The sequence below is a fragment of the Perissodus microlepis genome, chromosome 8 (assembly GCF_051167445.1).
Source record: "Perissodus microlepis isolate ML-2025 ecotype Zambia chromosome 8, ASM5116744v1, whole genome shotgun sequence".
In the NCBI taxonomy this organism is placed as follows: domain Eukaryota; kingdom Metazoa; phylum Chordata; class Actinopteri; order Cichliformes; family Cichlidae; genus Perissodus; species Perissodus microlepis.
Genome location: NC_140468.1, coordinates 4,626,299 through 4,639,039, shown reverse-complemented (window position 1 = coordinate 4,639,039; position 12,741 = coordinate 4,626,299). Strand labels below are relative to the sequence as shown.

The following is a 12,741-nucleotide window of genomic DNA, read 5'->3' as shown; positions in this document are numbered from 1 at the left end:
GAGTTTTAATACCAACACAGAAGGCCCTGAACCCTTTGTTGTTCCTTCCAGCTACCTTTTCCCTGTCATGTTTGTTTCCAGAGTGGATTTGCTCATTTAGTTTTTTACTTGCTCCATTGTTACTTGCATTATTACATATAGGGCATTATTTCAGGGGACGGCAGCTATGAAGAGAATGAAGAGCACACAGAATAACTAGTTAGTTTAACTTTGAGAGAAGAGCACAGACAGGTGAGGGAGAAGGTGTAACAGTGAAGATGTAAGGAGGATGTAGTGAAGGTAAGTGGGAAAAGAGGATGCTGGGATGAGGCAGGTGGTCTGAGTGGTGACCCTAAAAAGAGGAACCGAAAGAAGAAGACTAGATGATGATGATTTGTCAGGGTGAGATTTCAGAAGTTCAGGTGTTACTATACAAACACAAGTCAGGCAGCTGACTCACAATAATCCGCACACCTCAGGTCTCAACAGAAAAATACACTAAAGATTATTTTAATCAAGTTAGTTTTGATAAGGACACAATGTAACTTTTTTTAAAAATAGATCTTTTATTATTGTTGTTATTTTTTTTATTTCAATATTATTTAGCTCTAATCTTCCCGGGGCAGCCGTGTCTCTAAGAAATGTTTGTGGAAGTAAAACTCCAGTCTGCAGCTCAGTGTGTCGAGTGTAGTCTGCAGTGTGATGTCGGTGTGTGTGTGTGTGTGTGTGTGTGTGTGAGACGCTAGAGGTTTATTTTAGCTAAAGCCATGCAGGTCTTTGGTCTAATTTTATTCAGGGTGCAGTCACGTGTCCGATGTTTTACTGATGAAACTCAAAAGTATCACGTGTTGTGATATTTATGGACCAAGATAAATAATTCAGCTCCATTCAGTGTTCAAACTAGAAAGTCTTTATTCTGGTAGATGATAGAAGAGCTGAAAAATCAGTCTTTGGTTCCTGCCAGTGTTGGACAAGTAAAGAAATGAGAAGAAGTGAAGACCAATGCACACTTTGAATTATCGACTCTCACCAACCCCGCATGCGGTCACACTCCCGCACGAGTTTCTTCCCACTTCTTTAATCAAATCAAGCCATCGTCTAAACTCTAAATCTAAAAGCTGACATTTTCACTTTTCCAGGTACAAATCCTTGATCAGAAGTTGGACTTTAGTAATGTGCTGTCTAAGTGTGGCTCCAAAGACAATATCAAACATGTACCCGGTGGCGGCAATGTGAGTAACTGGGGGATGAACTCAACTCCAGACTCTTGAGTATCTCTGCAGTTATGACCATCAGAAACTAACTCCTGGTAAAAGCAAAGTGCTCTCCTCTAATGATCCAATCAGAAGGTGGACTGGATGTGGAAACACAATCTGCTCAATAATCCGTAATTGGCATGGACTGCATATAAAAGATGGATGTAGCCACTGTGGCATCACTCACCCTGGTAGGCTGAGTCCCGTTTAACAGCTTCCAGCTGTTTGTTTTGGTCTTTGACGCCTTAGTTTTGGCTGAGGAACTGCGGTATGCCACGCAGCAGCGTCTTCCAGATCACAAGGAAGGACAGCCCTAGACGTAGCCACCAGTATAATCACGAGCTTTCTTTTCCAGTAACCGCTACTGGACTTTGTTGACAGTCCCAGAGGTATATGGTGCTGCACTGGAAACCACCTTTTTATTGCTTTGGTCATTAGCAGATTGTCACCTGTAGTTAGCATGAAAGACGGCAACTTGTCTGCACCAACCAGAAATGTTTTACCTTCACAGTAAAAGTTGTCCTGCTGCTGCAACCAGCGTGTTTCAAAACGCACAACTTTTATTTTGAAACTGTTTGTAATGCACTTTTTCAAGTTTCACGACGGCTCCACAAACAGACAAGTCGGCTTCTACTGTGTAAACTATGGGTGACTGCGGCAGTCTGCTAGCAACTAAAGCAATAACAAGGAGGTTGTGGGTGCAGAACCTTTTTTGCATCAGCCAGCAACCAGTTGGTGAATACACAGTTTTCTGTAACAACCAGGTGGTTGCCGGGTGGTTGCCAACTAGTCTCTACGCCTGTAAGACAGACCTAACAGACCAATCAGACTGCATTAGCAGACTGACGATGCTTTATGGCAAAATAAGCTCAAATCTAAGAAAAAATAGCTGTTGAGTCCATTCAGTCGTAAGAATTGAGTTGCTACCACATGATTGGCTAATTAGTTATTGCATTATGAGCAGAAGGACAGGTGTACCTAACAAAAACTGCTTTTGGCTACTACAGGAGTCGCCCTCTGCTGGACACAGAAAGAATGCAGGTTTAATTCAGCTCACTGTTCAGACTCAGAAGCTACGTCCATCATTTATATACAGTCTATGCACATAAGACTGAAGTTTTTATACGATTTTAATTCTTTCACTGAAAACTGGTGATGTACTGAGCTAAAGCTGGCATCTTTAACATTAAACTGATTCTTGATTTGCTTTTAACACAGAAAAAAAACACTGTTATATTGATCTGATATTTAACAAATAGCTCTGTCTCTCCCAGTTAACATTAACACAGCTAGAGCCTCCTCAAGTTGGTTATGTTGACAAATTTGAGCAATTTAAAAAAAAAAAATTAATACAATTTTTAGTATTTCTTTTTCATTTAAGTAATTTTGTGAGTGCAGTGTATTTCCTTAGTTGCTTTTTGTTTTTTATTCATATTTCTGTTTCTAAAGAGATTTTTTTTACACTTAATTAAGTTTTAATTAACTTTAATATCCTTGCTAAAACATCTGTTTGAAACTCTGCAGCTGCATTAAAACATCGCTATTTTTGCAATCTGCTCCACTAAAGTCGTCAGAAAACTGACGACTTCCTCGAAGTGTGACAAATATGCAGAGTTACAGATGGCAGCTTTAACGCCGAGATCTCTTTGACCATCTCACTTCCTCCTTTCGGGCTGACTCTCTCCCCCCAGCTGTTCTCCTTTTATTTCCTGAAGAATTTACTTGTTTTTTGTCTTGTTGCAGGTCAAAATCCTCGAGAAGAAGCTGGACTTAAGTAACGTCCAATCTCGCTGCGGTTCTAAAGACAACCTAAAGCACACGCCTGGTGGAGGCAAGGTGAGAGAGACTGTAGCTTTAAAAGAAGTCCCACTAATTCCACAAAGGCACAAGCAAAGGGATTATTTACAAAGCCTGTTGCATCATTTACAAGTGCAGTTCAGCTTGTTTTACAAAAAAAAAAGCAACTTCCTGTCATTACGGTAGCGCCATTCTATGAAAATCAGCAGGTACCTCACACCTGACCTCATCAGAATCAACTGATTATGCACTGAAAATGTCACATGGACCCAAATACGCCAGGCTCCCCCTGCAGCCTCGCTGCTCTGTGACTCAAAGGGTTAACAGTCTCCCCCTCACCTGTGCACTTCTCCATCCAGACTGAAGGATTTCAGAGGTTTTCAGAGTCTGACGCGACTAAATCTACAACTTTATCAGTTCAGTTAAAGTTCAAGCACATCCTCTCAATAAAAAGAGGAAATGTTGAATACATTTTTACAAATTCTGTAAAAAGAGCAGTCGTGGTAAATAATCTCGATCTTTTCCAAAGTACCTGTGATTATGATGCCAGAGATGGTGAGCAACATCCTCCACACCGTTACACCACCTCGTTCATCCTCAACCGTTCATGAGAGGCAGGATGGATCCGTGCTTTCGTGGTGTTTATGCCACATTCTGACCCTACCATCTGAATGTCGCAGCAGAGACTTCAGTCTTCTCTTGTCTAATTACAGTCCATCTGCCTCAAGGTTCGACGTGTTGTGCATTTAGAGTTCTCTGTGAACCCACAGATGGATGTGTGGGGAAAAGATGAACAGATTCTCAAATGCTCTGCTAGCACCAACAACCACACCATGTTCAAAGTCCCTTAAATCACCTTTATTCCCCCCAGTCTGATGGCCTTTAGCGGGTCTTTCACCATGTCTACATGCCTCAATGCATCGGGTTGCTGTCATGTGATTGGTTTTACTTCCTCCCCGTTTCGTTATGTCAGATTAGTCCCAGCTGTGTTTCCCTCCTGTTTCCCATTCCCTTGTTACTCCCTTGTGTATTTAAGCCCTGTGTTGTCCTCTCGTTTCTGTGTGTTTCCTCCGTGCTCCTGGTTTTCTAGCCTCCCAGTGTTAACGTCTTAGTTTCCAGTTTCTATCTTCAAGTTTGGGTTTGTTTTCCATTTATTTTATGGATTATTTTTCCCAGAAAATAAAGCTGCTGCTTTGAGTCCGGTTTTCCGTCTGAGAGTCGTTTGGTTCTAACCTGCCACACAGCATCAAACCATGACGGATACCTGCAGTGAGGAGCAGTTGAAGAAGATTTATCTAAAAAAGTATCTGATGAGTGTCATATTCTTGCATTTATAACTGGTGCTGTCATCTCTCTGTGTATTTATCGATCTCTTTCATACACCGTTTTAGTTTTTTTTGCTAATGAAAAGTCTCAACCCTGTACGGTCAAAGTCATCACAGGGTTACCTTCAACTTTTTTCTGATTGTTTCATTTTTTTCAGTTTGGTGAAAATAAAATTAAAACCAGTTTTACTCCAGGTTAGAGTTGGGGTCATCTCCGATGATGACTTGGCCCTCAGAGGTCTAACTTGATGGTTTCCCCTGTACAGTTTGAAAACCTCTGAAATGCTTCACCTGATTGTAATGGCTTCAAAGCACCAGTGCGGCGATGTGGGGACATCTCCTCACGAGGGTCTCGGTCAGCTCTCACTCCCCTGAGCCTCAAACTCGTCCCTCCAACATCTAATCTTCCTCTCCAGTAATCGTCTTCATTCGCAGCTCTTTGCTTTCTCCGCCATAACTGTGTTTTTTTCACCCCCATGTATCAACTTTCCAGGTGCAAATTCTCGATAAGAAGTTGGACTTGAGCAGTGTGCAGTCCCGGTGTGGCTCCAAAGATAATATAAAACATGTACCTGGTGGTGGCAATGTGAGTAGAGGTGTGCTTCCACTGAACGCATCCTCAGAAAGGAGCACAGATCCTCCCGTCTGTGTCCAGCCCTTCTGACCTCCCAAACGCTGACCTGTCAACTTCTCCCATTAACAGTTTTACTGAACTCGTGAACAGATCTGAGCATTTCATACGAGAACAGCACTAAACCGCCCTCCCAGCGCTTTTCTTTCACTGGTTTAGATGCTCCGTAGTTTCTAAATCAGAGTCTTCTTAGTTTAGTGGATCTACCATGTTATGCAATGCTCTGCGTCTCATGTAAGCCCGATAACTCTGAGTCTTTGCCCTCAAATCTGTCCCTGAAGCCACACGCATGAATCCTGTTTGTGGACGTTTTTATTTCCTAAAACCTTGATGTGAAGTGAACTAATTGTCCCCTCAAAGTGTCCCGATCGGGTAACAAAGAGCCCTGCTGTCCTCGGCTTCTCCACCAAACAGTGCCTGTTGTCGTCCACACTGAGGTGACCTCAGCTCGCAGAGAGACTGAGCGCTCTGTGTTTGCAGACAAACAGCCAAGAGTGACATCATCTATCCATGCATGGTGATGCATGGCTGCTGAAATCTAGCTTTTATCAGTTAGTGCAGAAGATGGTCACTCGTTTTTCTGCACTGGGGTAAGGTTGCACCGCTCAGATTAAAACTTTAACTGTTAATCCAGTGTGTTAGTCAGTGCTGTTAATCTGTGTTTCCTTCCATAACCCGGTTCCAGAAAGCAGGTTTTTATAGTCAAGTTTGTTGTACCGTAAATATAAGGAGAAAGACGGAAATCTAGATTTATTATTAATACATATTTAAAAAATAATTGGTCATCGTGCAACAAGTGAAACTTTAAATTTAAAGACTCCACACAATCCCCCATAAATCATCATCTGATTTCATGTTATTGACTGAGTCGCTCCTATCTAAAAACAAAGGTGTTGATTCACTAAAAGATCCCACGTTTAGAGACAGAGCTCCAACGCGACTTTAAAGTACGACTCAGAGACCGTTAAACCTGCTTTCAGGAACAGTTTCACTAACAGGCCGGTTTTATAGGATCAGTTCCTCTGTGGCTGCATGCAGGGCGACTTCAGAGCTGCTGACTCTGCTGGTCTGCATTCAAAATCTGTTTGTGCTGTTTTTTTTCCTCTCAGATTCAAATCGTGCACAAAAAGATCGATCTGAGCAACGTTACATCTAAGTGTGGCTCGAAGGACAACATTCGTCACAAGCCGGGTAAAACATTATTCCAACTTTCTGCTTAATTTTAGGTGACGAGCTTTTGTGAACAGAGTACATAACGACAATATAATTAGTAGCAGAAGTCTCCTCCACCTTCAGTGTAAATGCAATACCACACGTAGTAATTTATGTTCATGCCTCTGCTCTGAATACCATGAAAAGCATTAACCAAAGAAGCTTGGGTGGAGGTGGGTTGCAAAGCGGCTTGGAGAGCCGAACGGCAAACACTCAGTCTGCCTTTTTTATTTTCAGATGGGTGGGAACAGTCAGCTGGTCACTGCTTGAAGGTCTCAGGCAGCTGTGATTATTTCAGTAAAACATTTTTTAATGATGGTTTTCTTAATATTAACAAAAACTGGTTAAACTTCTGTAGCTCTGATTGTTTGATTTTTAAAGCAGGAAATTTACTGATGCTGGTTCTTACAATAAGTACCAGTACAAGTTCTTCCACTTCTTTAATAATGGTGCTGCACTCAGATTATAATTTTTTTTTTTTTAGGTGGTGGAAACATTGAGATCAAAAACGAGAAGCTGGAGTTTAAAGTTCAGTCCAAAGTGGGCTCTCTGGGCAACATCAGCCACATTCCTGGAGGCGGGCAGAAGAAGGTGAAGTAAAAATCCACCGACGCGCTGTCTGCAGGCTAAAAGCAAAACGCTCAGGGCACTGTGGCGCTTCGTCACAGTTCTGTATGGAGACCAATCCGTGCCAAGAAAAAAATCGGAAAACAAACATTTTGATCTTCACTACATTCAAATTTCTACAAGCTTTTCCTCTTATTCCTCTTACAAGTTAAACATCAGATTTTTTGTATTTATTTGTTTACTGCTAATGCAGTTTAAATGCTGTATGGAAGACACTGGATCGCTTGTTGGAGGAAAAGTGAAACTGATCCTAAAATAAAAATATTTAAAACTGTGAAAGAGTAAGATAAAAAAATTAGACATAAAATTTGCAGCCAAAAACTTCAAAAGCATCATATTTACTAATGAAAAAAATAAATAAATAAAAATTCTAGAACTGAAAGTACATATACAATATACACATAATTAAAATTCTTTTTAAATTATCTAAAGTTTGGCACCATTTGGCCTCAAGCATGTTTGGCTCTCTTCTTCGGAAAACCAGCTTTCAGCTCTTCTGCGTCTCTGTGGGTGAAACACACTCAGCAACACAGAAACAGCAAAACTAAAAACGGCGAGAACATTTCAGTTTATCTCGAACAGCCACACTGACGTTTGTGAGGGTGTCACACGCACAGCAGCTTTTAGAGCTTTTTTTTTTCTTGGTTTTCCTGCTTTTTCCCTCCTTTGTTCAAGCTTCCATTTTCTTCATCCTGCTGATTTTCCCTTCATTTTAAAGTTTTCGCTGTCGTTCTTGTCAAATTTCACTGTTGTAACAGCGTTTCGGGGTCACTGGAACTAAAAGTTTACAGGGGAAAAAAAGGCAATTTAAAGAGATAAAATTTATGTGAGAAAACTGGCAATGTATGAGAAAAACAGTGAATAATTTAATAATAATAAATTAGTTTCTTTCTTTCTTGTAATATTATCACAATTTTCTCATATATTCATCAGATTTTTCTAATAAATTTCACAGTTTTTCTAATTTTACCAATTTTCTCCTTTAAAATGTCTTTGTTTTATCTCAGAAATTTTGTCTTTTTCTTGTAAAATAATATTTTTTGTTCAAACTTTAAAATTCTGATTATATTCGCTGAATTTGACTCCTCCCCCAAGCTCCTCACATTTTTTTATTTGTATTTTTTTTTACCTTCAGCGGCCCTGAGACGCTGTGCTACATTTTCTCATCAATTGTTTTGTTTTATTTGATTTATTTTTCATTTCTGTTGAAACCATCACGTGTATTTTTGTTGCATGCCTTTTTATTTCCTTGCTGGGGCTCCTCTGTAGAGGGAGAAGGGGAAAGACGGAGAGGGGAGCACCTCCGACAGCCCCTCGGTCCTCTCCCCTGCTGTCACCCCCCCTCAGTCACCTCCGACTGTCCCTTCAGCACCCATCACACCCATCTTGACGAACCCTCTCATAAAGATTGAGGACTCCTGTAAGTACCTACAAGCTGCTTCATCTCAGACTCGCAGACATGAGACATGACGTGGATAGTCCTGATTATGAGTTTTCAGGATCTGAGGCCTGTGCTGTGAAGCTAACCTAACATCATCAGTCAGGCCAAGAGGTCATTCACACAGCCAGAAACCTCCTGCAACCGCTCTGCAACCATCGACCGGAGGTGGCTCGCTGGTTGCTGACCGGTTTCCTTTAACATTTAAAGAAATGTTATGAACATGGAAGCTGTAAACGTCTTTATTTCTGTTGCATGCATGCAAACTGTACCTCATGTGCACACAGTTTTGATGGTTTTGAGTAAACAGCTGAGGGCGAATCATAACGCAGGAAATTAAAAGATTACGTAGTGCAGGACTATCATTAGTCCTTAAAAATCAGAAAAATCCAGGCCATGGCTGATCTGATGTCTGACCTTCACCTCCGATCTCGCCACAGATTGAGAGCCACAAACTGAACTTCCGCGAGACAGCCAAGGCCCGCACTGACCACGGCGCCGAGATCGTCTCCTTGGAAGACTCCCCTCACCAGCTCAGCACCGTGTCCTCCTCTGGCAGCATCAACATGACCGACTCTCCACAGCTCTCCACGCTGGCTGACCAGGTGTCCGCCTCCCTGGCCAAACAAGGCTTGTGAACGCGCCCGCCGCACTCCCCGCCTCGACCGCACGACCACATAGAGGAGTTGTGATGCCTTCCTTGTTACTTTCACAGGACTTTTATTTGATTTTTTTAGCTGCCCGTCACTGTTTATCCTCCACTAACCTTTGAATCTCGTCGAGGCGTTGCTATTAGAGGTCTTAAAAAAGAAAACAGATTAACCAGTAGGCCAACATGTATTGAATATCTCTCTGTGGTCTTTGATCTCTACACTTAATTTGAACCTTTTGTAAGTGTCCCTTTAAGAGTTAAAGCACCCCAGCAGAGCGAAATCCTCCCTCTGAGGATCTCCGTACATATCCCGCTAAATCGTCTAAGACTCGGTTTCCCGTCACATTGACTGTGAACCCTTTTAGAAGTGTATCTTATCAGCGTCACCTTTGACGGGTGTCCCCTGATTCTTTTTTATTTATTTATTTTTTGATAAAAAACAGAACCTTGAAGATGGAGGTTAATGCAGACTGTTTGTGGGACGGGGGTGGGGGTCCGTTTGTGCTAAAGCAGAGGGATCAGATACAGGGTCCGGTGAAGTGGGCGGAGGAACAGTTAGAAGAAAAAGTAGCAAATATTTCTCGTCAAGGCAGAAAAGAAAAAGCTTTCAGACCTCACTGCTGTCTTTGCTTTGTGTAGTCCTGACACCTCGAGCTACTGCAGGAGACTGCGGGGTGGGAGGGGGCAGAAATGAGACCGCAGAGACAACAGCGACTGATCGCGTCGCCTTCACGCGACTTTTTACGGGACGCGCCGAGCTCAGATGTTCGTTCAGAGCCGCGAGATCGAGAAGAAAGAGAGAAATTACACTTAACGGAGGGTTGAGAGAGGCCTTTACCAACGGCAGCTGTGCTGTTTAACTCTTTCCTGCTTAATAGGAGAAACAAGGCCGAGTGAGGGTGATCTTGTTCTAACGGCCATTGAAACATTTGTTAACCGATAAATACACCGAAGCATCAGGTTTTTGTAGTTTCTTTTAAAGTAGCTGGCTCGTTGTTGTGGCGACGATACGGTAAAGCTGTGCTGTCTGCTGCGACCCGCAGCTGCTGAGACCTCGAGGGTCGTCCTGGTTTTACTACAGTGGATGTCAGCAGAGTCTAAACTAAACCCGCCACAGGTTTGACATTTAAACCATTAGAATCGCAGCGAAGAGCACGAGCACTCCAAAGCCCGAGCGGTGATGTCACCACCAGCTCCCTCTGCCATTCGCAGGGTTACAGCGTGGTGGCACTTTCACAGGTTCAAACTTCCACTGCAGACGTGAGCAGCATGCTGGGAATATTTCACCTTAAATATGGAAGTTAAAGGGCCTGGTCAAGTGTTGTAAGAACACTAAAGCTAAATAATGAAAATTAAAAAAAACCAAAATGTCCAAAAGTGTGAAAACCCAACATTTCTTCTTCTGTTTTATTTGACTTATTTAAGCTGGTTTTTGTTCCCCGCTGTTTCCTGTTCTCTGCTGACCGTGTGAGTTTCGGCTCAGAATGATCAATTATCTGAGCTCGGTGATGAAGCGAGGGGCTGCTGCCTCTCCGCGGTCTCAATTCTGAAGCTCTCCCTGTGTCGTAGGTGAGGGAGGGGGGGGGGAGCGTTACCTGGATTTAAAAAATACAGAAAAAAGACAAAGTGAAGAGCTAGAGTAGAGACTTTGTGTTGGGCACAGTTTTATAATCGTACTCTGTGGATATATGACATGTATTTGATATGAAGAAACATTTGTATCGTGCCTGCTACTGTCAGTGTTCTTTTTTTTTACTGCTCTGTGTAAATGCGCTACAGCTTGAGGAGGGAAAATTAACCTTAAATTGACATTTTCATAGCTAAACTGTGAGGAGGAGGCTGAGAACAGTATTTATGCACTTACAGGTAGGTAGACTAAAGTTTTCACAGCGGTGACACAAACACTGAAAATGGCTGTTTTACTGTTAATGGATCGTTTGTACGGAGAAGATTGTGATTGTTGCACGGCAGGCGGACGGTGAAGACCTCCTTAGGCAGTCTGTATCTAACACACATGCACCTGAAACACAGGACTGATCAGATGGCCGTGTTTCTCGCTCCCTGCAAAGTAGCAAAAGTGCACTTCGTGGCAAAAGTTTGTGGACGCATGAGAGCTTATCTGCTGCAGATTTTTAGCAGTAGTCCAAAAGTCACGAGTGAGGCTTGATGAGCGTCACAGGAAGTGTTTGGTGGACCAGAGGAGACCTGAACGCCACAGCACACAGTGGTCCCAGATAACAAAAAGAAACCTCAGACTTGGGCCGGATATTACTTGCATTTGGGTTTTGGTGCTTTCTCGGATTCATTTGATGAGCCGTTACACTTAACTATGACTCAGTGTTTAATTAACTTTTAGAAAATGTGTCTAAATTCTCAGTAAATTCTGACCAAAGGCCAGAACAGGAATATTTAGAGGAGGTGATTATTTCACTGCCTTCATGGTGCTTTAGCCACAGGCGCATCATTTGGCCCTAACAGCCAACACTTATTTCCACTGTGAGGTTTGTTGTTTGAACATGGAGGAAGCCTCAAGTGGCCATCAGAGGAACTGCAGTTTTTGGCACTGGGGAAAAAACCCGTCAAAGTTAAAGGATAGATAGACCTGCCTTTTAGCAACAAAAGTGCTCGAGTATCAGATTAAAATATGATCCCTTTTAAATGGTTGAGCCAGACAGGTGCGTCCACTTACTCTTGTCCACGCGGTGCATATGTGGTCACGTTTTTGTTGTGTTCTCCAGCTGGAGCCAGGTTAAGACGTTCCCCTGCAAACAAACCCAGTTCATGTGCTCAGAGACGTCCCGATGTGGCCCCCCCGCTGATTCATTACTCGCATTAAAATGAGTGAAACAGCTTCTTGCATGCAGCTCATGTAAGAGACAGCCGTCTGCTTGTTGCCCCCCTTTCACAAAGCGATCTCTCTGTATATCCTGTTTATATTTGCTCTGGAACTGGACGGATGTACCAATTCTTTTTTTTTTTTGTATAAAAAAATGTGCAATTAAGGGTCAAAAGGTCACCGACTTTGCTGTAAGGTTTCCTAAACGAGCAAGCACACGAAAAGCTTGCAACATTATCTGCATGCTAAACCCTCTTTAGTTCCAGTTCCACGCTCGTCTCTGTGTGCAGGACGGACGCGAGCACCCAGGGACGGGAGCCGATCTCCGAGAGGTTTCCACAGTAACAAAACTCGTCACCTTCTTTCGTTTTTGTTTTCCTCTCTTCGGGGTTACTTCTGACGCTGTACAGTTGTGGAAATGTGATTGTTCTCGTTATTGTGCATTTTCTCAATAACTGGTTTATGATGATTCTTGTTGCTGTATATGTGTATTTGAAAATAAATGCTATGAAGTCACCGTGGTGGTGAAGGAGTGCAAAAAAATCACTCCCAGATCAGACGGGACTCATTCATCTGTTTCCACCTTCAGTCTGAGGCAGCGGAATTCAAATATTTATGTTATTTGGTGCTTTACGTTTTCTTTACAGTAACGATGTATTTTACTGCATTTATGAAATATAAAACATAAGAGAAACTTTTTTCTTTTTATTTATATGAACAAAATGCAACAGCTGTGAAGAAGAGGGGGAAAATTTATTAGTGTAAAAGCTGAAACGGTCACTGTAATAAAAAAAATCACTTTTAATTTAAAGAATAAAAATGATTAAGCTAATAATTTAAAAATTACTTTTAAAAGGCCTGTTTCAGTCTTATTTTATCCAGAGTTCAGTATGAGGTCGTCCTCTTAGTGCAGCTGCACAACAATCAACCCTGGGACCTGCAGACAACAATTATATCGATATTCACTAATAAAGGTAAAAGTCACAAT

General features: G+C 42.2%; 1 protein-coding gene across 5 annotated transcripts in view; it reads left to right on the top strand.

Moving 5' to 3' along the window:
• The window catches only part of LOC146381184 (microtubule-associated protein tau-like), a 38,686-nt gene extending 26,376 nt beyond the window's left edge, over positions 1 to 12,310 (top strand). For 4 of the 5 annotated variants that reach the window (XM_084937099.1, XM_084937098.1, XM_084937097.1 and 1 more), the window contains exons 9-13: positions 2,979 to 3,071; positions 4,851 to 4,943; positions 6,098 to 6,179; positions 6,685 to 6,791; positions 8,706 to 12,310. In XM_084937099.1, coding sequence (XP_084793225.1) covers positions 2,979 to 3,071; positions 4,851 to 4,943; positions 6,098 to 6,179; positions 6,685 to 6,791; positions 8,706 to 8,903 — 573 coding nt within the window. In that variant the 3' untranslated portion in view covers positions 8,904 to 12,310. Of the gene's footprint in view, positions 1 to 1,118; positions 1,212 to 2,978; positions 3,072 to 4,850; positions 4,944 to 6,097; positions 6,180 to 6,684; positions 6,792 to 8,705 lie in introns of all 5 variants that reach the window. The other variant, XM_084937100.1, reaches the window with a different exon arrangement.
• The last annotated feature ends 431 nt before the right edge of the window (positions 12,311 to 12,741 follow it).